The 26,358-nt window shown below is 41.9% G+C and overlaps 1 protein-coding gene across 2 annotated transcripts in view; it reads left to right on the forward strand.

Annotated features, from left to right (window-relative positions):
* Window positions 1-449: 449 nt before the first annotated feature.
* The window catches only part of LARP1B (La ribonucleoprotein 1B), a 36,728-nt gene continuing 10,819 nt past the window's right edge, over window positions 450-26,358 (forward strand). The window contains exons 1-13 of one of the 2 annotated variants that reach the window (XM_073641565.1): window positions 450-1,398; window positions 4,383-4,435; window positions 4,757-4,816; window positions 7,798-7,918; window positions 14,746-14,880; window positions 19,327-19,446; window positions 19,549-19,708; window positions 19,786-19,930; window positions 21,094-21,268; window positions 22,192-22,358; window positions 23,594-23,944; window positions 24,954-25,080; window positions 25,622-25,758. In XM_073641565.1, coding sequence (XP_073497666.1) covers window positions 1,113-1,398; window positions 4,383-4,435; window positions 4,757-4,816; window positions 7,798-7,918; window positions 14,746-14,880; window positions 19,327-19,446; window positions 19,549-19,708; window positions 19,786-19,930; window positions 21,094-21,268; window positions 22,192-22,358; window positions 23,594-23,944; window positions 24,954-25,080; window positions 25,622-25,758 — 2,037 coding nt within the window. In that variant the 5' untranslated portion in view covers window positions 450-1,112. The remainder of the gene's footprint in view (window positions 1,399-4,382; window positions 4,436-4,756; window positions 4,817-7,797; window positions 7,919-14,745; window positions 14,881-19,326; window positions 19,447-19,548; window positions 19,709-19,785; window positions 19,931-21,093; window positions 21,269-22,191; window positions 22,359-23,593; window positions 23,945-24,953; window positions 25,081-25,621; window positions 25,759-26,358) is intronic. The other variant, XM_073641573.1, reaches the window with a different exon arrangement.

Genomic DNA, 26,358 nt, shown 5'->3' on the forward strand with positions numbered 1-26,358 from the left:
ATGTAAAAAAAAAATAAAACAAAACCACACCCGGTTGCTATCCATTTCTTTTGTCTGGACAGAAAATGCAGATTTCTGGCTTAAAAGTGGAAAGGAGGTAACAGCAACCATTATATGAGGCTCCCCACACACATGAACTGCACTGGGACTTTTCATTTTTAGTATCCCCGGATGGTTCCACAACTGGTAATAACCACAGGACCCCTGAGTACAGCCTCACCCCAGCCTAAACCACACAGAAGGGGGGGGTTTAGTTTATTTTTAGGCGTTGTTAAATGTCCCGAAATCTGCTTTCGGGTTCATTAGATCGCACCTAACCAATAAACGCACCAACTACTCATGAACAGAGCCGCTTCGTACTTTGCGGTCATGGCTCCCATAGGTCACCGTTGTGGAGAGGCTGACACAGCACCGCCCGCACACACCACTGACATCTGACAGCTGAGTGCTGACATACAGCTCACTGCGCAGGCGCACTTAGCGATGGGCGGGGCACCCCAGCGTGGAGTGTGGAAGTAAATAAACGCTGCCGTGAGCGCGCTGTGTGCTCCGTGACGCCTGCGCTTATTTAGACGCCCGGGTGGTCAGTTTGCGGGTGCACGAGCTCAGCGGGTTACTGGTGCTTGGAGTGTGGGGCTGTGTGCACGGTGTAGGGGGCTGCTGAGTACTGGCTGTGTGCACGGTGTAGGGGGCTGCTGAGTACTGGCTGTGTGCACGGTGTAGGGGGCTGCTGAGTACTGGCTGTGTGCACGGTGTAGGGGGCCTTGTGTACGGGCTGTGTGCACGGTGTAGGGGGGCTTGTGTACTGGCTGTGTGCACGGTGTAAGGGGGGCTGTGTGCAGGGGCTGCTGCAGCTTTTCCTGTTTCTGGTGTTGTCAGCTGTGAGCAGCGCAGTCACCCCGGCCCCCGCCTCCTCCTCCTCCTCGCCCGCACCCTGTGCCCGTCCTCTCTGCTGGGTGCTGTACATGCAGAGTGCTGGGACAGTGCAAAAACTTCTCCCCACAAGTGGTCCGTGTCCCGGGCGTCACCAACCCTCTTCTCCCCATCCCTGCATGTATTACACACAGGCAGTGCTGTAGCCTAGTAGCCACCATATACACTGAGCCCTGAGAATGGCATCCCAAGTGCCCCAGCAGACTATGCCCAGCTGTGCCCACCATGAAGATGGAGCCAGTGGCTGCCACCATCCTGTATCCCCAGCCTTAGAACCCCTGGAACAGATCTGTAACAAGAAGAGTGACCTGCAGAAATCCTCCCTGCATCCCCCAGAGCGTCGCAGAAGGGACCACCAGACCAAACCCAGCAAGGTGCAGGCACCCAGCACCAATCCCTGGACCAAGAGAGCAAACACAGCCTCTGCAAACAGCGCCCTTGTGTTTGGTGGGCGCGATCAGACTGGTAAGACGTGTTTGTGTATGTATCTGAGACTACAGTGGCCGTGTTGGATAATTTAATATTTTTGGATAATGCTGCAGCCAAGTGTTTGACCAATAACAAGTGTTCGTTGAACGAAAGAGCCAATTATCCTTTATGAACAAAATCTCCTGTTTTCGTCAACTTTTATCTAATGTATAGGGGCAGTAGTAAAGATAACTGATAAATGCAGCAGCGCTTCTATTGGATGGCGGTGGAGCTTTATGGTATCAGTACTGTTAGTCGTCGGCCATCACGCAATAGAGCAAGACAGCGCTACTGTTATCACAGATTGATTTAGATAAGCTATAATCTGATATGCCATAAATAGTTTTGTATACCCTGGCACCTAGAATGGGCAGTTCCCTTTTCTTGCAGCGACTTGACTCACTTTAAAGTCAATGGGTGTTGCTGAAGTAATTGAGGGGATGATTGGTTAGTGTGATGAGGCTGTTGGGCCTTAAAGTACACCTGTCAGCAGGATTGTGCTCCGTAAACTACATACTGTCAGGTGGGCGACATTACACTGATTAAAATGATACCTTGGTTGATGAAATTCGTCCTGTGGTTCTTGTGTAATCTTTACTTTCGCTTTGGAGATAATGATATGCTCGTGCTTCAGGTCAGCCTGTGGGGGGGGGGCGCTCTATCTGGTGCTCTAGTTACATATTCATCTGTATAATGCATCTAGTAGTGCGGGTCGAGGTAAAACAGGAGGCTGGTCAGTGAAGGCACAGTGAGCTGACATAAGAGCATACAGATGAATATGTAAGCAGAGCACCAGATAGAGCGGCCGCCCCGAAGCACGAGCATATCATCTCCAAACTGAAAGTAAAGATTACACAAGAACCACAAAACTGATTTAATCAACCAAGGTGTCATATTAATCAGTGTAATGTCGCACACCTGACAGTGTATGTAGTTTACGGAGCACAAACCTGCTGACAGGTGCACTTTAAAGAGGACCTGTTACCGCATAGGTATCCAGTGATTGCCAATAAAGGATCACTCCCAATAGTTTATAAGTTAAACCTGTGTAAGTGTGGTAATATACTTTCTGATCGCCATCTTCCTCTGGTTCTCTTCTAACTTGCTGGATCACACTGAGGTTTGTCTGAGCCAGAAGTAGCATTTACAATGTTAAGGCTCATTCTAACTGTCAATTTTTCTCGTACATGAAAAAACAGAAAAAATGCTCAATCAGTGATTTCTTTCAGGGTTTGGTATGAGTTTTTCTTTTGCATGGGGGGGAAAAAAAGCCTTCCCACCGTTTAATAGTCCAGTGGATTTTTTGTTTTTTAATGTACAGACTTGCATTGCAGATTTTAATCTGACACTGGTTAAATTAGACATGGATCCACAATTTTCTGCAGAATCATGAACTTGTAAATGACCCCATTCGCTACGATGGGTACTAGTGCTATCTGTGAAAATCACTAACACACAACAAAAAGTCTGAGTTTTGAATGTGTGCAACCTTTTTCTGCCACTCCATGGGTTTACATTGTACAAGTGATTTCCGATTTGCACATAAACCCCAGTGTGATCCCTGCAAACCGGTGAAGACTGCCATCAGTAAGTATATTAACAGACTTGCACGATACTACACAAGTGTAGCTAAAATTATTGGTAGCTCTTCAAGTTCAGTGGATCAAAACGAAATGGATGTGCTCAACCAACTATGGTGTCACAGCCAACTTTACATTTTTATTTTTATTTTTTTTCTCCTCTGCAGTAGTGTGGCTACAAAACTGGTTGCTTTGTGGAACTTAACCAACTTATTCTGCAGACAGTTGGTCACAGCCTGCGCTCAACCTAAAATTTATCAGCGTGGAGTTGAGGATGCTTGGTCCTCGGAGGTTACATAGAGTTGACAGCACAGTGGTGGCATCGGTGTGGTCACTATGCCTCTGCAGTGACCAGTATTTGACAGCCAGAAGAGATCTGCTACATATTGGTGTGCTGTGAACTTGTATGGTTGGCCACATTGTGGCAATCCTAGTCTTGGGCCTCATTCACATTTCCGTGTTTAAACACGTCCGTCTGTGTTGTGAATGTTGGACATGAGTGTCATCAGTGTTTTTTCACAGATAGATAAAGAGACAAGGCTTCTCTTGTACTTTGCAGCGTTAAACACGGACGGCACATAGATGACAAACTGATGCTATACGTATTTTTCACAGACCCATAGACTTGTATTGGCCCTCTTCCTCTGTGCTTCTGGAAAAAATGGACTTGTCTCCATGTGTTTTAAACGGACAGACGGTCAGTTGAAAACATGGACATGTGAACAGCCCTTTATAATGGATACGTGTTGTATCCATGGGAGGAATAAAAGGTACGAATGAGGCCTTAGGTATATAGCTAGGATTATACATCTCATGGGTGAGATTAGAGCCTATTGAGGAGTTCATAATTTTCTTGTGGTAACGGAGTATAACTCTGTAATATTAGAATGCCAGTAAAATGTCAGTTTATGTAATGACTGTAAGTTTCATCCCGTGTTCCTATTATACTTGCTGTATTTGCCAGTGAGTCTCTTCCAAAGCAGTGAGCGACAACACTGTCCATTTCCAATGCCATGTTGAAGAACTGTGCTATTATATAGTACCCCATGGTGCTCAGTGGTTAGCACTGTTGCTTTGTAGTACTAGGTTCCTGGATTCAAACCCTACAAGGGACAACATCTGTAGGAGATGTTGACGTTAGTACGTTCTCCCCGTGTTTGCGTGGGTTTCCTCCCACACTCTGAAGACCTACTGATTTAGATTGTGATCCCCGATGGGGACAGTGATGTCTGTAAAGTACTCTGGAATTAATGCCACTATATGTATGTATGGTCCACTTTGCATAAAGCTATAGACAGAACATAATAAATCATATTTGCATTTAATAGAGGTGGTTGCTCCAGGTCAACAACTATTTGTGTGTGTGTATATATGCCGTAAGTGGTTCTCATTTGTTTTCAGGTTTGCAGTGCTCAGCAAGAATTGTCCAGGCTCGAAAACCTGCTTCTCAGAAGGTACATCTTTTATTTTTATTTTTTTAAATTTTATTTAGAATATCGTTTCTCACAAAATACAATTTTCTAAAGCAGAACATCCCCTTCCCTTTAAGTTGAAAACAAAAATGTTGACTACAATGACAGCAAGCATGGACTTAAAGATGGTGTGGAATAAAACTTTAAAAAATAGATAAAAAAAAAAGAAAAGGGATTCTGTGCAAAGCTGTTTATTTGCATGGACTATATTTTCTTGTCACTTTATTTTCTTAAAATGATGAGTTCCATAACGTTTCTAGCACAAAGATTATTTTTAATTATTTTATTTTTCTCTTCATGAAGGCTAGTGATTTCAGTGATCTCGCAAATTGGCCAACTCCAAGTGAGACTGCCAGTCCTGTGGTAAGCATTAAATTATGACCTTAAGTTTTTCTAACAGCCTTGGTAGGCTTCTTGGGAATGGGGCACTCAAAAAGACCACTGTAATCAGTGTCGAACTGGGGTGCCGAGGGCCCACCAGTAACGTACTCCAGGGCCCCTGTGGAGACACCGGGTCTCCCGTGGGCAGTATACTACTCGGACAACACAGTGAGGGTGAAACAGTGTGGTAATACTTTATTGAAGCACCAAACAGAGAATAACATATAGAACAGTCCCAGCAAGTACACAAGGTGGTGCAAAATTACAGAGTCTATAAGACGCCTCTCCATTACTATATATTGTAAATAAATACACATCCAGAATAAAGTCTCTTATTTGAAATAAAACACGCACACACTTTTTTTAATTTAAAAATAACAAACAGTTATACTCACCTAACACCTAATCCCAGATTCCCTTGTCTTCTGTAACAAAATAAAAAATAATATATATATCCCTCACCTGCCCGAAGTTCTGTCCCACGCCGTAATCCATGTCTGGGATAAATATTTTTCAACCTGGACGGTGCCAAGATGTGACCGTCCCGACTGGGAACACAGCCTCCATGACCGGCGGTGCACTCTGACATCACCGCTAGTCACTGAGGCTGAGCTCGCAGCAGCTCATTCCTCTGTGGTTTTCAGCCAGGACTGTCGCATCTTTGCACTGTCCAGGTTGGAAATATTTTTCCCAGACATGGATTACGGCGTGGGATAGAACTTTGGACAGGTGAGGAGTATGGTTTTTTATTTATTTTTTTTACAGGAGACATTGGGTTTTTGGTAAATTGACTATCAATAAGGAGTCTGTCATTATTTAAAATAAAGTACTTTATTCTGGGTGTTAGAGTTTTGTTTTGTTTTTTCCCCCAATTTGACTATGGAGGTTAGTAATGCGGGTGTCTTATAGACCCCTTTTCGTTGCTAACCTGGGCTTCGTCAGCTGCCAATACAAGGCTGACATGAACCCCATCCCTATTACCCCACTTGCCACTGCCACAGGACAAGTAGGAACAGCGCGGCTAAGTGACAGATTTGGCCCCGCTGAGAGCTTATGTCTTTAGACTCAGAGGGGGCAGCATCCAAGGCCCCTTCTCTGGCTATTAATATCAGCTCACAGCTGTCTGCCTAGCCATTGCTGGTTAGACTTTATAGGGGGATCCTATGTCCAATTTTTTTTTGGGGGGGTCCCCCTGTAATCTAGCCAGTAAACTCTAAGCAAACAGCTGTGGGCTGTTATTAATAGCCAGGGAACATCTTTGACTAATGGCCCCTTCCCTGGCAGGTAATATCAGCCCCCAGCATGGGCGATCCCACACCATTTTTCATCATTTTTTAAGTAAAAAAAAATAAATAAATAACGGCGTGGGGGCCCCTCTATTCTTGATACAGAACACAGTAAAAACACACACAAGGCAAGTGAGAAAACCATTGGTGGGAACACCTGGGCGGCAATAACCATCAATAATATGCTACTTATTAATTATTCAATGAAGCCCCTGTTGCAAAAATACTCAGAGGAATCATAAATGCTTCTAAATAACATATGTCTATGCCATATCTATCGCCTAAACAGTATTTTCGCCTGACATATTATCATAGCATATAATTTAACATAGAGGTAACAATACCTAACAGTGACAACAATATATATGGATATTAATAGATACAGCAGGGAACCACATAACCATAAGAGCCTATGAATTAACTTAGTAGCTCCAGGGACCCACCACACCCGACGCGTGTTTCGCACTGAAATGCTTCGTCTGATGGTGGTTAGGTGCTGGCCAGATACGTATTTAATGTTCCTTTTCTGGGGCAGCTGCGGACTATTTTTAGGCTGGGGGGCCATTGTCCATGGCCCCTTACCAGCCCCCAGCTGACTACTTTAGCTTGGCTGGTTGTCAAAAATGGGGGGGGGGGGGGTTCCCCTGTATTTTTTTTTACTTTATTTTTATTTTTTTTTTAATTTATAGCGCTGGCAGATGAATATTCCCATCAGCTGCGCCTGCTCTCGCTGTTATCTGCGACAGCAGGCGTAGGCTGATGGGTATAGTAGCCCATCTGCTGACGACCTGTGACCAGAGGTAAACTTTTTACCTCTGGTCACAGCTGCGGGCTCACACTGTCACCTGACAGCGTGGGAACCGCAGCCCTCTGACCAGTGGTATTAATCTTACCACCAATCAGAGGCAGCGCATGACAGCGAGGCAAACACCCGATGTTTGGGCTCCCCATTCCCACGCTGTCGTCTGACAGGAGGTATTAATCTTGCCACCGATCAGAGCTGTTTCTTGCGCTGTCATGCAGATGACAAGGCGAGGAACACCCGGTGCCGAACCTGAACAGTAACAGACTTTCTGGTGAAGTCCATGTTAGGGAGTACATGCCCGAACAGTAGGTGTTCAGTACAGACCCCCGAACTTTACTGTTCGGGTTAGCCCATCACTAATAAGATGTAAATAACAGCCATTCACCAATTAACAAATATCAGCTCCACTTACAAGAAAAGTCCACATTCAGACTCTTGACAAAAGTCCATGTGTCTTGACCAACCTTAGAAAGAAACACCAAATTCAATAGTCAATCATTCTGGATGTACTTAATTTGCATCTGCCATAATTAAGAAGAAATGTTCTGTCGTCACAGCCCCACTTTTCAGTTACATCCAAATGTGACCCTATCGTCAATCACAAATTTATATAACAATTAACTGGGTAGACTGTTAAATGAATAAGATGCTGCCTCTGTCTGTACATAGTGATTCAAGTATATAGTGCCAAGTACTGCTCATATAAGAGGGTGGGGCCCACTCTTGCACAGGGGCCCACTGGCGGATTCTCCGATGGGGCCAGTCCAAGCCTGGCTGTAACCAAATTCCATTAAAAGAATCTTACTTAAAAACACAACGATGTTCCTGACCAGACTTGTCTTTGCTTTTACTAATTTCATTTTTTGTTTTAGCGCCAACACTTATCCTTCAACTCACAAAACATATCGCCTAATCAGGTAAAGGGGACTGATGGCGATGAAAGCAAAGAAAACTGTGAGTTGGACGTTCAGTCTCCTGTAACAAAGAAAAAAGGTATTCAGCATAATTCAAATATATTCTCCATTATTTTACCCCTCTTAAGTATAATTAAAGGGAATATCCGTAGAATTAAAGGGAACCTGTCACTTTTTTTTTCCTCTCATATGTGGTAAGGCCAGTATCTGCAAGTCAAGAAATAGAACTTTTATTATACTCCCCTATAGTGCAGTGCGGTCCGGTCTGGTGAATGTTGCTGGTCTTGATTCGAGGCCTCCTCTTGCAGTTGCTGTCCTCCTTCACTGCTTTGTGTGGATGACTTGTCCTACGTCATCCACACAATGTCCAGCATCGCGCTCCTGTGCAGGTGTACTTCACTATGCCCGGTCGAGGAAAGAACAAAGTACTGCAGTGCGCTGGAAAAGGCCAAAGAGCGCCAGCGCATGCGCACTGCAGTACTTTGCTCTGGCCTCTATACTATTTACTAAGCCATCTATTTGGACATGTAGGTCTTAGAAAGGTGAATAAAATATCAGATCGCAGATATCTGGGTGTCTTATTCCAGAGAAATCTTATGTTTTTCTTATATGTAAATGAGCTGTTCAGGACTATGGGCCAGACACTGATCTGCATGGGAATCTGTCTCCAGAGCTTATTTTTAATAAAAAAAAAGAGCGTTTGGGTATGTGCTCACTGTCCCGAGGCTCCGGAATAGCCGCACGTCTTCCGCTCATTATGTAATTTTTTTTTTCCCCATTTCTGGACTTTCCTCAGAGGTTAGGCCTATGGGGGGGAAAGTCCGCATGCAGACCCGCAAAAGAAATTGACATGCTGCGGTCTGGAAAGACTCGCCGCATGTCAATTTCTGCGGGTGATCCGCAGGTGCCGAGATGCGCATCGGAATGGACATGGAATTTCTATAAATCCCATCCACTATGCTGTAACATCTGGCCGCTGCGGGTTTGGCGCTGCATAGACACGCAGCGGATTGTGTGCACATGCCCTTACCAGTGTGTTGTGTAATGGCTGCTCTCCTGATCTCACTGCAGAGCTGTGTAATTAACTGACATCTGCAGGTTCCTCTCGTCTTCAGCCTCCATCTCACAGGCTGCCAGTATTTCAATACTTTTGCAATACAGCAATGTGTTTAAGACAAAGTTCAGATCTACTGTTCTGTGTTAATTACATCGGAAGTGCCCCATTTTATTGAAAATAAGCTATAGAGGCTGATTCTCAGGGAATTTGGTGACCGGCCCATAACCTTGAACAGGTCACTTGTGTATAAGAAAAAATGTTTCTCTGGAATAGAACATTGGATTGCAGGTATCATTTTATTCAGCTTCATGACGGCTTAGAAGGGTAAATTCTAGTGACAGGTTCTCTTTAACTCCTTCCCAACATTGGATGTACTATTGCGTGCAGTGTCAGATCCCCTGCATCATACCTTGTAGATGGCTGTCTACACAGCCGGCACCTGCCTCTAATATCAGTGACGAGAGCTGACGGTTACTAACAAGTTTTAAAGGGACTGTCAGCATAGACTGTTCAAACGAAGTCCTGCTGCTCAGTGCTTCATGGCGAAGCCAATCATTTTAAATACACCTTCCCACCAGGCTTTTCTTGTCCTGATGAAGTCTGTCGTACTTTGAAACGTGTGACTTACGAAAAACCACATGTACTTTCGGTCTGGAGTTGGATTTATTATATGGGAAACCAGCATCCCAGATTATCCACAAAGTCTGATGACCCGTTGGATCTGCAGCAGATGGATTTATAAGTGATTTTAAATGTTGTATATACACAACTAAATAAGGTTAGTGTAACCTTTTAAACTCCTTTTTATCTCCCTTGGATGAAACCCCACTGCGCTGTGTTTTTTTTTTTTTCTCGTTTTATTTTGGACTTGGTTTGAACAATCATTCTGTGCTGACAGTCGCTGAGTGCTTCATAGTGGGGCCAATCATTTATATACTTTCCCACCTGCTTCCCCCTCCCCCTCTTTCTCCTCCCTTCTCTGGCACTATAAAACCAGAGCTATCAATCAAAGACTGGATGGTGTAAATCACACATGTCAAACTCTGGCCCACGACCAAAACTGGCCCTCAAACACCGTCCAAGACCTGAAGGCCAACCTGGAACAGTCTGGGGTCATGGTTTCAACAAGTACCATACGCCGCACACTAAACCAAGCAGAGCTTTATGGGCGAAGGCCAAGGAAGAAACAATTGCTGAAGAAAAGACAAAAAGGAACAACTGATCTTTGCCAAAGAGTACCTTGACAAACCACAATCCTTCTGGAAAAATGTTCTGTGGACAGATTAAACAAAAATAGAGCTTTTTGGCAATGCCTGCCCTCATGACAACTCACTGCATTATCAATACGGAGACATGATCTGGCTGTAACAGATATGCCTGTGGACATACCACACATCTTTTTGCCTCCTGAGGAACCAGTTTATGGGGAAAAGAATTGAGGCTTGCCTTTGAGGCTATTTATGGGATCTACATCCATGATCATCTAAGAAGTCTTCCTTTTTATCTATTTTTTTTTTTTTTTTTTTTTGCTTTCTATGAGGAGGTTGCATCGGACTGTGATGCAACGTAGCAGCAGGGCCAGTGAGTGAGAGCCTCTGAGGAGCGGGGGCGCCACATCGCCATCTTCACCTAGGGTGCCAACCTCCTCTGCTAGGCAGGGTATATCGTGTAGCCTTTTTTTTTTTTTTTTGCACTTAGTCACTTTATCCTGAGGACACTTAATACTCATTGATCCGGGTTCACTGTGGGCACCAATTCTGCTGGTAATCGAAGAGAGACTGCTGTTTGCATTTGTTAGTTGGACATCGGTGACCTGCGATCACGTGACGGGGTCACCGATGGGCTGGGTAAGTGACGCACTTCCGACGCGGCGCTGTTAAGTGCCGGTGTCAGAGATTGACAGCGGCATTTAACATGTTAACAGCCGCGGGTGGATTGTGATTCCACCTGCGGCTGTTGCGGGCACATGTCAGCTGTAATAATCAGCTGACATGTGCCCGGTTCAGTGCGGGCTCAGCCCCAGAGCCCTCACTGAACCGGGGGATTACAGCCTGTGCGTACTAATACGGCACAGGCTGTAAAGTGGTTAAGCATGGTGGAGGATCCATAATGCTATGGGGTAACTTTGCTGCGTCTGGTACTGGAGGCCTTGACCTTATCACAGGAATCATGAAATCAGAGGATTTTCAAGAGATTTTTAGAGTGAAATGTCCCACCAGTGTAGGAAAACTTGGTTTGAGTCGAAGATCAAGGGTTCTCCAACAAGATAATGACCCAAAGTACACAGGAATGGTTGAAAAAGAAAAACTGAATGGTTTTAAAATTTCCAGCAATGAGTCCTGACCTGAATCCCATTGAAAATCTTTAGGGTCAGCTGAAATCTGCCATAAGGAAAAAGAACCCTGCAAACATTCAAGAGCTTGAACAAACTGCAGAGGAAGAGTGGGAGAAAATTCCAGCTGAGAAGTGCCAGAAGCTTATAGATGGCTACAAGAAACGTTTGGAGGCTGTCAGCAATACCAAAGAGTGTGCAACGAAGTATTAATTAGGGGTGCCTTTATTGCTGCACATGTTTTCTTCTGTTACTTCCATGTTGCCGTTTCAAAGAATGTTTTATTGTTGTATTACTTTTGGACCACAAATGAGAAAAATCCTGAGGATATAACATTAAGGGTATGTGCATTTTTGATGTGGTAAATCTGAGCGGAATTGGTCCCAAAAAAAAACGCATTGCAAACCTTATCCCAGCATTTTCAATGAGAATTTGGAAGATCTATGCACATGATCAGGAATTTTCCTGACAGGATTTAATGTGCATTTAAATAAGCAGTGTGTCCATGCTTTCTCTTTTTTTTGCCTGCGTTTTTCCTATACAGTGCATTGGAAAAAACGCATCAAAAAAACGCTCTAATTTCCACAGCGTTTTTGCTGAAGTGCAGAAATTTCTGCAAGCAAATACTGATCGTGCGCACATAACCTAATACATTTCCTTTTATTTCTGAAGATGTTGTACAGTCTATGAAAAAAAAAAAAAAAATGAAGGGGTGCCAATAATGGTGAGCAGGACTGTATTTGGCCCACGACACCAAGGACTGTGTGAGGCCTATTATACTGTCGAGGACTGTGTGGTGCATCATACTTTGCATGTGGGGGTATCATATTGTGTTTCAGGGGCACTTGGCATCATACTTCTCTATTATTTAAGGTTGATTTTTTTTTTTTTTTTTTTTATCCTTTTGTTACATATTTAAATTAAGCCATTGGGCCATATGCTTTTTACTGTTCTTACACAACATATTAGTCCAGTATGCCCCATTTGTGATTATGTGCTAATTTTATTCTAAAATCTCTTAATTTAAATTTACTTTGTTCATGGGAAAAGCCCTTTAAGTTTTGTTCCCATATGAAATTTCATCATTCTATTTGATAAGGAAAGACCTCTCAATTGTAGAATGATGCTGACACCCGGCACTCAGTGCAAGGAGCGGTGCCCACAGCTCTCCCTTCACTTTAACCCCCTAAATGCTGCAATAACTGAAAAAAGTTGTAAAAATATTTAAAAAAAAATCACAAAATAATGATCTTAAAATAAAAAATATATTGTACCCATAAATAAATATTATTAAAAATTAAAGTACACATTTGGCATTGCCACGTCTGCAACGAGCCGCCATCCAACTCAATCAGCCGAAAAATAAGTTGCAGCTCTCGGACTAAAGCGATGCAAGCATAATTATTCTATAATGTGTTTTTTTGTGTAAAAGCGCCAAAACACACAAAAATATAAATGGGGTATCTCTGTACTGACTCAAAGAATAAAAGCTGCCTTATCAATTTTACCATATTCAGAACAGCATAAAAAATCCTGAATTGTTGGTATTTGTGCTGCCTCCCAAAAATTAGAATAGAAAGCGATCAAAAAATGGTACCAATAAAAACATTAACTCGTCTGGCAAAAAGCAAGCCTTTGTGACGGTCAGCAGAAATATGGAAAAAATTATAGCTCTCAAAATATGGCGGATGCAAAAAACTAGTTTTGGCAAAAAGTCTTTTTAATGTGCAGCAGCCAATCACTTGTACCGCACAAGGAATGGCATAAAAAATAAAACCAATTCTTCACCTGTTGTTGACTTGTTCATTTTGTCTCCCAAAGATTGCAGTAAGGCCCTGCGCTTTGCGTTGAGCGCTTACATCGGGGTTTCCATGTAAATCTCTGAAATACTTGATTCAGACAGAACCCCCCCCCCCCCAGCAGAAGATTCCCTATAATGAGGCAGATGGAGGCACTGTGGACGCAGTCTGGCGATGTCCGTCTTTTTATTAGGTGTGCATAAATGCCGTCTGCCACAGTTTTGTGAAGCCTGAAAAGGACACCGCTAAAAAGAGGCCAGACTGAGTCCAGAGTAACTGCTGCCTCCATTATAGGGAATGGATTCCTCGGGTGTTTCATCTGAATCATGTCACTCTGAGATTTAGATGGCGTAGAGCGCCAGATAAATGTGATGTAAAATGTTTCCAATAAAAACTTTGACTCAATCCACAAAAAAAGCAAGTCCCCACTCAGGTCCGTCATCTGTTAACGGAAATATAGGGGTGCTCTCGCGCTACTGGTAGCACAAAGACTCTGGAAAAGTGAAATGGCTCCTTGCGTGCTCCCAAATACAAATGTCCACCTCCCTTTTGAGCCCCACAGTGTGCCTAAACCGCAGTTAGCATCCACATATTTGACATTTCTGTATCAATGAGAGCGCACCTAATTTACGGGTGCATGTCTCCAGAAGCACGAGCATAATGCACTGGTCACCACTACAATGGCAGATTTGCATTTTCCATTGCTGCTTGTTTCTGGAAAACACCCATGGAGTTAAAATCCTCACTACACCTGTAGATGAATTCCCAAAGTTCTGCTCTTCTAGCACTTAGGGAGTCTGCATACTATTCTAGGAATATTAGCGCTCCATGCCTCCCAAGTCTTGACATATGGCTAAGCAGTACTGGACAGCCACATATGGGGTATTTCTACATTCAGTAAAATTGTGTGCCATTTCCCAATGCGAAAATGTAAAATCTGGGGCTATAACAAAACTTTGATGATAAAAACGTAATTATTCATTCTTCATCGCCCAAAAATATAAAACTGTGAGGCACATTTCGTGTCCACATGCTCACTGCACGCTTAGATGAATTGAGAGATGCAGTTTGTAAAGTGGGGGGATGGGGAGGGTCTGCTGTGCTGGCACATTAGGGGCTCTGCCAAGGTGACATGGCACCGTCAAACCAGTCCACAAAAATGTGGTCACATGCTGCCTCACCAGCAGCAGAGGCTGCACCAACAGGTCCCTGTAATACTTATATATTAGTGACAGAAAAGCTTGTTTCCCACACGTAACAGTAATATAAAGTGGGCAACCCCTTTTAAGCGCTATACTATTTGGTAACAAGAAATCAGCAGTGATGGAAGATCTGGTCAGTAATTATTTCATTTAGCAGAACTTTATTAAATCTTCAGCATCTGATCAATAGAAGTTACCATTGATCGATGACCTGTGATTTTTGTGTATTATGCTAAAATGATTGCTTGTGGCTGAGGACACATTAGTAAAACGAATATATAGGACTTTCTTTATAGTTTCGTTATTTGGACAATGTTGTTCAGGTGCATTGATATGTCTTGCTGAAACCTACAAATGCATCAATGCACATAAACATTGTCCAAAATCACTCCAGTCGTTGCTCATATATTGCATGTTTAGTGATAACATTTTGGTAAAAAAAAATATCTTCCTGGACAGATTGTTATATATTCTATATCTAATATTTGTTTTAATTTTGTTCCACTTTATCTTCAGTTGCCAAACAAAGATGGGTTCCTTTGTGCTTGGTGGACAAGAAAACAGACCATGTGGAAACCCAGAATGATCACTTGGTGTCACAGGTTCAACCCGAATCAAGCAAAAAACCAAAGCGAGGACATTACTCTCACGGTGAGCAAACTTTTCGTACTTAATAGAGATGAGCGAACCTGAATTGTAAAGTTCGAGTTTGTACTGGACACCTAGTGTCAGTTGCTGAACTCCAGGCACTGACTTCTCCTGGAAGTCCGTTTTCCAGTTCGGGAGTGTCCAAGCGGCAGCTAGATTTCACTTATTGAGGGAGGCTGGAATATCCTCCTTTTTTTGGCAAGCTGTAGCTATAGGCTCTTGTAGTCAAAATGGAAAGATAAAAAAATAAAATTACGATTTGTAATATCCTAGTGTTCATAAGTTCTCGGCCTAACTGAGTGTGTTTTTCAACGGAAGAGAGAAGGCCACTGGCAGCAGCTTATCTCCTGAGAATTTCAGACTGATCCGTTTTTTTAAACTGCTTGATTTGCTTACCAAAAATTAAAATATATTCAGGCAGAAGTCAGGTCTCCCATACACATCAGTTGGTCAGTACTGCTGAAGTCGACAGGCATTGTCAACATTCATGTAATGTAAATGAGTGCCTGTCACCAGATCAAAAGTGGCCAGTTTTTGCTTTTATTCCCACTGCTTCTGTGGTGTTTTCAGTTGTTTTTTTAATCCACCGTACGGTCCCAGAGATATGGGTCTTTTTAATTTAGTGCAAATTTCTTTGGACTTTTTCAAGGAGGCATGACTCACAAGATTCTCCAGGGCCGTGTCTTTTGACTGCTCTGCATTAATACCCTATAAGCCATTCCCCCTTAGTTTTGGCAGTAAGTGAAAAGGCCCATATTTCTAGACTGTATGTCAGATTTGACAAAATTAAAACTTGAATACTTGGAGATAAATATATCCCCCCCCCCCCCCCCCCCCCAACCCGTCTTGCATTTTTCTGTGGGGTACAGTGCCCACTGTACTTTTTTTTCCTAATTTGGGTGCAACTTTCTCTATATAGGGAGCCTGAAAGAATAGATATACAAATTGGTTGCATTTTTAAGTGCATAATCCAAGCATTTCTGCATTAATATAAACCTCCGCTACTCAAGGAAGGGGGGGGTCGGTTAATGCCTGGCATTGAGAAGATGGCACCCAGAGCCCCATGAAAGCGTGTATGCCATCCACTCCAACCATACTTTTTTTTTATTTTTACTAACTGGGAACTGTCCCAGCTTTAGGGTTCCCTATAAAACCTTCTGGGCCCGATGCATCCTGAATCCACCGCTGTTGAGTCTTGGCCTTCCTGAGGGTCTGGAGCCACAGCTTAAGGTTGCGCCCATTGGGAGGTGATTCCCATTGGTTCTGCACTTGATTCCACTCATCTACATACACATGGCCTCTGCTCCAGCTTCTTAAACCAACAAGGGGCCAATGGACCAGTTTCTTGGCTATTGGGTTCTGCTTCCCGGGCAGTGCTTTGATAGTGTAAAAAGTTGCAGTTCACACAGCAAAGCATGAATATGATCGGACACTTGCAGTTGTGGAGATTTCCCTCACCCCCTCTACAGCTCTATTTCTTATGTAATTGCTGTTGTATTTACTTCACTCAGTGGTGTGGGTAAGGGCCGCCAGTCTTGGTGTGACTCTTATCCTGATGCAAGCTCCATTTATTTATTCCCTTGGCTGACATATTAGAAGCTCCTTGGCACAGGGATGAATTTGTTAATCTTTTTTGTTGACTGTGTAGGAGCTTGGTGATAAGGTTAAGAGGCGTTTAGCAATAAGATGCCTCCGTACAAAACACTTCAATATTGTGTGCCTGCAGGAGACCCACGCAATCCGTTCCAAAACACAGGTTTTTCAGAAGCCATGGGTGTGGTGGGCTTATCACTCGATTTTTCTTCTATGGATGCCTCAGGTCTTGATCCTTGCTAGAAGCTTTGGACTTCACCAAATATGACCTTGAAATCGATAGAGAGAGGGGAGGGGGTGGGTGTTGTAGGAGTTTAATTTTTACCAAACACTATATAGTCGCCACTGTAAAAGTGGAACTTGGACTAAACTGTTAAAACTCCAAACATGCGTTGGAGTGCAGGGTAGCTGAGGAGCGGCATGATCTTCTCTAGGTCTACATTTTCCATTATATAATCATCTATTGTTTCTATATACAGTCATGGCCAAAAGTTTTGAGAATGACCCCAAAATTATATTTTCACATGATCTGCTGGCCTCTGGTTTTTATTAGTGTTTGTCTGATGTTTATATCACATACAGAAATATAATTGCAATCATATTATGAGTACCAATAGGTTATATTGACAGAATGAGTTAATGCAGCAAGTCAATATTTGCAGTGTTGCCCCTTCTTCAAGACCTCTGTAATTCTCCCTGGCATGCTCTCAATCAACTTTTGGACCAAATCCTGACTGATAGCAGTCCATTCTTGCATAATCAATGCTTGCATTTTGCCAGAATTTGTTGGTTTTTGTTTGTCCACCCGTCTCTTGATGATTAACCGCAAGTTCTCAATGGGATTAAGATCTGGGGAGTTTCCAGGCCATGGACCCAAAATCTCTGTTTTGTTCCATGAGCCATTTAGTTATCACCTTTGCTTTATGGCAAGGTGCTCCATCATGCTGGAAAAGGCATTGTTGGGCGCCAAACTGCTCTTGGACGGTTGGGAGAAGTTGCTCTTGGAGGACATTCTGGTACCATTCTTTATTCATGGCTGTGTTTTTAGGCAAGACCGTGAGTGAGCCGATTCCCTTGGCTGAGAAGCAACCCCACACATGAATGGTTTCAGGATGCTTTACAGTTGGCATGAGACAAGACTGGTGGTAGCGCTCACCTCTTCTTCTCCGAATAAGCTGTTTTCCAGATGTCCCAAACAATCGAAAAGGGGATTCATCAGAGAAAATGACTTTGCCCCAGTCCTCAGCAGTCCACTTCCTGTACCTTTTGCAGAATATCAGTCGGTCCCTGATGTTTTTTCTGGAGAGAAGTGGCTTCTTTGCTGCCCTCCTTGAAACCAGCCCTTGCTCAAAGAGTCTCCGCCTCACAGTGCGTGCAGAAGCACTCACACCAGCCTGCTGCCATTCCTGAGCAAGCTCTGCACTGCTGGTAGTCCGATCCTGCAGCTGAAATAGTTTTAAGATACGGTCCTGGCGCTTTCTGGTCTTTCTTGGGCGCCCTGGAGCCTTTTTGACAACAATGGAAGCTCTCTCCTTTTGGACCACCCTGTATGTAACTTTATTGCTTTTTGTAATTATGTATACACCTATTTGAGTTGATTTTGTATTGTCCTTATTGACACAGCCATGCTGCCTTGATATACTTTGAGAATATACAAGGAATGAAGTCTTTAAAGGTTGTTACAAAGGTATAACAACTTTATTAGTGCAAAATATACACATAAAATCTACAAATACAAAATGGTGAATGGTATGTGTAAGAGGGTAGAGATATAAAAAAAAAATAGCAGCACGGGCACAAAAAGACTAAGACCCAAATGGCAATTATTAAAAATGTTGATATATGACGAGAAGGGGAAAAGCAAGGGAAATGGTTATCAGACAGTGCTATGGAGCTCCATAATGCCCCATCTCCTAATGACATGGCACAAAGATTTGGGCTACAGAACCATTCTCAATAGCCTTGTGCCCAGTGGCTGTTCTGTGATCCCAAACGAAATCCCCATGCATCCCCAACGAATATTTAAATTGCCAAATGGTTATACCTCTGAATAGAAGTTGCGCCCAGACAGGTGGTAAGGGAGGCACGTTCCTCTTCCCTCCCCGATTCGCGTTTCGCGGGAAAAGTCCAGCTTTCTCAAGGGAAGTCCTGGGGATTTCGTTTGGGATCACAGAACAGCCAATGGGCACAAGGCTATTGAGTGGTTCTTTAGCCCAAATCTTTGTGCTATATCATTAGGAGATGGGGCATTATGGAGCTCCATAGCACTGTCTGATAACTATTTCCCTTGCTTTTCCCCTTCTCGTCATATATCTACATCTATTTTTAATAATTGCCATTTGGGTCTTGGTGTCTTTGTGCCCGTGCTGCTATTTTTTTTCTCTACCCTCTTACACATACCATTCACCATTTTGTATTTGTAGATTTTGTGTATATTTTGCACTAATAAAGTTGTTAGACCTTTTGTACCAACCTTTTAAGACTTCATTCCTTGTATATTCTCATTCTTTTTGAAGTGGTTGTTTCAGTGATATTCATCTGTAACTTGCTGCAGATGTTTTACCACTGATCATGTATTTGAGATTTGTGGTTCTTGATATACTTTGGTAGAACTCTTTGGGTGTTCTCTTTTTGGTTAATATTTACAAGTACAGAAAATTAGATTTATAATTTTTGTTTTTGAGTACCATTTTAACGAAGGAGCACATCTTGTCTATGATATAACATTGCTTAATATGGAGTTGCTCGTTTAATGTGTTGTCACTAGTATGTATAGATAGATAGATATAGAGAGATTTTATTTTTTTATTATTATAGATGTTTCTTTTGTGACATTTCAATTACGGTTTTCTACAGGTTGGCAGCGAGAGAGTAGACTTGACCAGGATGATGTCCTGAGCACCCAAAGGGAATCTAGCAGAATGAGAGATGGCTTTAGAGGCCGATCGAGAGGAAGAGGACGAGGCAGGGGCAATGGTCAGTGATTTCGCCATGCGTTTAGTACATCCATGGTTATATACATTACACACAACCATCAAACGCAAAATGATTCTTTCCTTTAACTTTTTTTCCATCAAGGTCACCATGGCATGCGTCCCTTCAGCACCGGTTCTGTGCCTTTTGAGGCTGGGCTTTCTGAAAATATTACCAGCATGGTGTACTGTTATGATGACGGATTGGGGATGCAAGTATATCAAGTTCATGAAAAGTTGCTGAAGGAATATCTTAAACGTCAGATGTAAGTAACATTTTTAGCGTAAACCATGGTTGAATAAGGATTTGGATTGAAATTAATTCCAATGCTTTACTTTTCAGTGAATATTACTTCAGTTCAGAGAATCTGGAGAAGGACTTCTTTCTCAGAAGGCAGATGGATTCACAGGGATTTTTACCTGTTGCTCTGGTTGCAGGTTTTTATCGAGTGCAGACTTTGACTACAGATATTGCTCTTATTTGTGAGGTATTGTCTTTTTGTCATCGTCAGCACACAACCATTATTAATGTTCAGTGCATGTTTAGCTGTAATGTGAGTTTTTTTCCTAAGCAAAAAAGACTGCTTTTCATCTCCATTTTGTATCTACCATCAATGTTGCATTATTTGTGTGTGCAAGACTGTTTATATATATATATATATATATATATATATATATATATATATATATATATATATATATATATATATATATATATATATATATATATATATATATTAATTTTTAGACTACCATTGTAGTGTTTGATCCCTGACCCGAATGAAAATCGGACATGTTTTGGTGCAGACCTCTCTCTCCGCAGAAATCACGAACATGTGGACAGCTCCATAAACTACAAGAACACTTCCTTTCCCCCCACCCCCCTATCATGCTTGGCAGCTAAATTGCCGCTTCATTCAAGCTCCTCACTGGTCTATGAGGTAGTAGAGGTCCCAGCCCTGTGCAGGGTAACTAAGCACTTTAAAAAAAATGTAGTTTTTAAAGTAAAAGGAAGGAAGCAAAAGAGTATACAGACAGGACAGCAGGGGATCACAGCTGATTCTTTGAGGTAAAACCTTTCCCTGCCTGTCTTTAAACCCTGTTTTACCTCACAAACCAGAAGCTGTGATCCCCTGTTGTAATGTCTGTATACTCTTATTTTTTTGCTTCCTCCCCTGCCCAGGAGCTGTGGTATGATAAAACCATGTTCCTGAACGGTCAGACACAGCCATTACACAGTACACAGCAGGGGCACATATGAGATTCTTGGCATAAAAACATATATATTTTTTTTCTTTTTTTAATGCATCCAATTGTAGAACTTAATACATTTTAATAAGTCTTGGAATAATAATATAATTTGTCTGTGGGAAACCCCTCTAAGTAATCAAACTGCTGAACTTTACAGAAGTAAATAATGTCTAGAGGCACTTTTTATCACTAGAAGCACTATGAGCATGTCCATTGCTCAAATAGGCAAGTGTTCACACATCATTGAGAAACTACCAGCTTGAGGTTTTTTTTTACACATGAAAGACTGCTTAGGCCGCATGGCTTATTTCCTGAAATCGCAGACCTGCATAAGAGATTTACAGATTACAATTTATTACTAACAGATTTCTGAGGAAGCTTGGCTAATCTTTTGTTTCAGGCATTAAAGAACAGTACAGAAGTGGAGGTAATAAACCAAAAAATAAGACGAAAAGTGGATCCAGAAAAGTGGCCAATTCCTACTACGCCATCGAAAGAACTTGGACAAACTGACTTTTCTAAACTCGTCAACTGTCCTGAATTTATACCTGTAAAGATGCCGGCGCATCACTCTGGTATGCATTTTAGTATTTAAAGTTATGGTAAAAACCACTGACTATATTATAAATCAGGACGTCTTCAGCATTGCTCTTGTGGGCTGTAGGAAGAACGATGATTTCTTATACTACCCTCATATTTACTAGACCATACACTGGACAGGGCTGCGTGCTTGGTGTGTCTCTTGAGCCTTCACATTGACCTGTATTGTAAAGTATAGAGCGTCTTCAGAGCTGCATAAGCCTGAAGAATTAACAAGTCACTTCATTAACCCCTTTTGTGTCTCGGTTCAGGGTCTTGAGCAGATATCAACCCTCTTCAGGTTTCCAAAGTCCTTTTATTTTTTTAAAAAACTTAATTCTTTCTAGGCAAGAGAGAATGTGACCAAACCCTTAGTAAGAAGCACCTGGAACAAATGGCAGTTTTCTGTTTGTGCTTAATTAAAAAAAATAAATGTCCAAAAGATACTCCTTGTCCTCAGAGTATGGGAGCTATAGTAAATGTATTGGACATTATTTTAAATAGGTTGTCCAGGACTTTAGGATAGGTATTCAATATCAGATTAGGGTCTGTTTGCAAGCACCCCTCTATTCAGCAATTATCTCTTCAAGATGTACACGTTGTACAAAGCACAGCCCTGTACATTGAGTAGTTTGGTTTTTGGGTAACTGCAGCTTTGGCTATTTAGTTCAATAGGAGTGGAGATGCAAACAGGTGATCAGTTGGGGTGGTGGTTGTTGGACCCCACAAATCTAATATATAAACTGATGACCTAGCCTTAGCATAGGCTATTAAGTCCTGGACAATCTCTAATTTTTTGTTTATTTTAGTTTTTTTCAGAACTTGGAAACTCCTGTATCTGCATATGTGCTAGATTATACAAGTTATTGTATGTGTATACATGCTGAAGGCTTATTTTAACATTTTAATTCCTAAATAGGATCTGCTCCTAGTTCTCCAACGAAGGGTAGTCCTTTATTACAGAATGCAGAGTCAAGCAATTTACTAACCATGTCAAAAGGCTTGTCTGCAAGTTTACCAGAGTTAGAGTCTGAGCCATGGATTGAGGTGAAGAGAAGACACCGAACATCTCCAATAAAACCAAAGGTATGCTGCGAAGTACATGCTGTTCGGGCGACATTATCATTGGGGTAAAATCTAGAAATGCTTATATTGTGCTCTAAAATTATTAAAATTATGTATATAGAACCAGTGACCGAAAGATGGTTTCCAGAGAAATTTACTTGCTCCATTGCTCAGTGTACCTTTTTTTTTTTTTAAATTTTTTTTATTCTTATTTTTTTTAGGCTGGGTGCCCACGTAGCGTTTTACAAGCGTTTATGCTGCGGAATTTCCGCAGCATAAACGCTTGGTAATCCGCCCCCCATGGTACTCAATGACAAGCCGCACTTTCAATGCCCATGTTGCGGATTTTTCCGCAGCGTTTATGCTGCGCTCAAAAATGCGCAGCATACCCATTAATTTTGTGGACACGCAGCGTAATCGCCGCCATTGACTTGCATTGGACCGCGTGACATCCGCATCACTGCATTTGCACATGCGGATATCACACTTTTCAATGTGCGGATGGTACCCAAGTCTGGAGGAGAGAAGACTCTCATCCAGACCTGGGTACCATAGAAGCTGTAAAAAAAAGAATTTAAAAAAAAAAATAAAGTTTATACTCCCCTTCCGATGTCTTCCCGGTGTTTTGTCTGCTCCGTCCGGTGTCTTGCAATGTTCGCGTTGATGTGAAGGACCTGCCATGACGTCACTGAGTCATGTGACCCATCACATGGCTCAATGACGTCACCGCAGGTCCTTCACACCCCCGCAAGCAGTGCAAGACACCGGACGGAGCAGACAAAACACCGGGAAGACATCGGAAGGGGAGTATAAACTTTATTTTTTTTTTTATTTTTCACCATTCTTATTCATTTATTATTATTATTATTTTTTTTTTTTTTAACTAACTTGGTCACAAAAGCACTTTTCCAAGTGATGCTAAAATCGCTTGGAAAAGTGCTTGATAACCCGCATGCAGAAATGCATGCAAAGACTCTTCACAAACGCTTCTACCTGGCGGGAAAACCGCATTTAAAATCCGCATGTGTTTTTCCTGCCAGGGAGAAGCGTAAAAAATATGCAGCATTTCTGCATCGTGGGCACTTAGCCTTATGCAATCACTTGTCTTAATAGTTATTAAATAATTGTCCACTGCGGTGCCCTTTTTAGTTTTTACATATTTTTTCCTTTTTATTACAATATTTAATAATTTTTCTTGTGAAGCAATGTTCTGTAGTAGAGCTCTTTAGTCATGAGTTTTCTACTGTTGTATGCAGGTGGAATGTCCTCAAGTGTCGACCAAACCTCAAATTAAAGAAGTTGAGCAAGAAGAACTTGACTTTGTGTTTGACGAGGAGATGGAGCCTCTACAGGGTCGCAAGAACAACTTCACAGATTGGTCTGATGATTCAGACTTTGAAATTGATGATCAGGACATTAATAAAATCCTCATTGTAACACAGACCCCTCCTGTCAAAAAGCACCCTGGAGGAGATCGCACTGGAAATCATGTTTCTCGAGCCAAGATAACCTCTGAACTAGCCAAGGTTATAAATGATGGTCTATATTACTATGAACAAGATCTATGGACGATAGATGATGGGCAAAGTGATAATCTAGTAAAAAAGGTATTGAACAGGATTTTGAGTTATCGTAAGGAGCAAAGCATTTGAAAGCAGAACACTTGCTAACCATATATTTCCCCGTATGCAGATTATACAGTCTCTGCAATTATAGGACATAATGTGGCAGCAGTGAAGTGATTTACCATGGGAATTCTCCCTTGACTTTCCCTTTCTGGAACAACTTCTGCTTAACAGTAGCTGAATGTGTCCAGTGCTTTCACAGGGACCGCACAGAAGTGGATTCCCCAAGGTGAGAAAGCGTATACTTGACTAAATCACAAGATTGCTGCCATCTTATGCCCTACGGATGCAGGGAACGCTGATGTTTATATATTCAATCCATGAGGGGTGGTGGGCCTTTAACGGAACAGGTGGGGTAAGACATTGGGGCCTTTAGTTTTGTGACAATAAACTGCTCATACTAAAAGTAGCTGGCCATACACATTAGATTGCTGTCAGGGCGCTTGCTTGGTCAGTGCTCTTGTGTTCTCTGAGAGCTATCGCCAGACGTGGTCTCCTGGAGATAAGCCACCATTAGACATAAGATCAAAAGTATCGACATCTTCCCCGACAATCAGTTTTCCTGTGCCCCATAAACATTACACTGTCAGCTGAACTTGCTGATAGTGGTGGGTTCAGCTGACATTAGAATGCACTCTGCAAGCATTATATACAGGAATTTCACTATTGCTACATGTGTAAAATGTGAGGGACGTTGCATATGGTTTGATCAGTTCATGGGCTCAACTGACAACAAGGCTAACACTTGCTGATCTTTGCGCCTATGCCTCATATGATCCAGTTGGATCAGTGGCTCATCCTTGAAGGTGGCCACATCCTCCAATGCATACTATAGAATATGGCCAAGTCTACTTATAGTATTAATTATGCAGCTGCAACAGTCTGTGGCTGTAATGCATGCTAATGTATGCAAACCCTACAGAATTCAACATCTTGTCTCAGTAACTTGTACAGCATAGATCTAATGTTCTTGTAATTTTTCAAAATTCAGCAGGAAATGGAGCATTTCAGGAAACTTCATTTCATCAGTAAAGAAGAATTTGACAGTCTTGCTCCAGAAATTCCGACTGATCCAGAGGTTTTTCATTCTCCACCGAATATACCTATTTTTCTAGAAGGTAATGGAATTGCCTGCATTATTTTTAATCTGATTTTCTCACATCACTATAATACAACCCTAGCAGATTATTTATTTTTATTGAAATGGATACTTCTCTGAAAGTAAGCAGTTAAACACTGACTGCACTTACCAGTACTCTGCCTTGGTCCTATGATGGTCACGTGTTCATGCATTATTACTGTTGCCATACATTAATGTATCCTGATCAGAAGGCCAAGCCAGACTTTCATCCCATTAATGAAAAAACACTATAGGTTCAGTCACAAGTTGAAAGCCTAGATCTTTAAAAAAATGAAAATCCACACATAACTTGTTAAAAAGCGCAATTTGCTGAAGTGTTATGTAAAGTTTTGGCATTATGCACCAAAACCACTGATCCTTAATGTTGTTCAGGCTTAACACTAAAAATGGTTAACAAAATCACCAGTGGTGTTTTTTTTTTTTTTTTCATTCTTTACAATTGTTATTGGTATCTATTGTAGAGATTTTATGAACTTCTGGCATATGTATTTTGATCAAATAGCACTGTACTTCTCTAGCTACAGCGGGTCCAGAATCTCCAGTGTCCCATCCTGCTACAAGACCAAAGACCCCACGTACACCACGTCTTCAAGATCCCACTAAAACCCCAAGGTTTTACCCTGTTGTGAAGGATGCCAAATCTATTGATGTCCAGGTAAAATGCACTAAAATCCATTATACTACGGTTCCATGAAACACCTGAACTTTCGTGACTTGCAAAGCTTGTGGGCTATGTAAATGTAGCAGTCATAATTGAATTGTGGCTTTGCACATACAGTGCTGCTCACCATTATTGGCACCCCTTAATTTTTTTTCATAGACAGTACAATATCTTCAGAAATAAATGGAAATGTACCAAAGTTATATCCTCAGGATTTTTTAATTAATGGTCCAAAGTAATACAACAATAAAACATTGCTTTGCAATTTCAAAGAAGAAACCAAATAAACAAAGGCACTCATTAGTAGCCAGGGAAACGGCCTGAATCTGCATAACATGGCATTCCCTGAGATCAGTGACTCAGAACTGCTGTCCTCTAAAGCCATCATTGCTACTATTTGGTTGGAGCAATTAAAATGTATTTAGACTCCACTCTATTTCAAAGGCATCTTGTGAAATTTTATTCTTCACTCGATGAACCATTTCAGAGGGGGAAGACCAAATAAAAAGCCAGATAACCTATTGCAAATCATGTAAAACCAATATATAGAGCATACACGAGTACTAGGCATCAGCTTTAAAGGGAGTCTTCTCA

Source organism: Phyllobates terribilis, unplaced genomic scaffold, assembly GCF_046119375.1.
Source record: "Phyllobates terribilis strain yellow unplaced genomic scaffold, ASM4611937v1 Scaffold_1__5_contigs__length_1240528914, whole genome shotgun sequence".
Lineage (NCBI taxonomy): Eukaryota > Metazoa > Chordata > Amphibia > Anura > Dendrobatidae > Phyllobates > Phyllobates terribilis.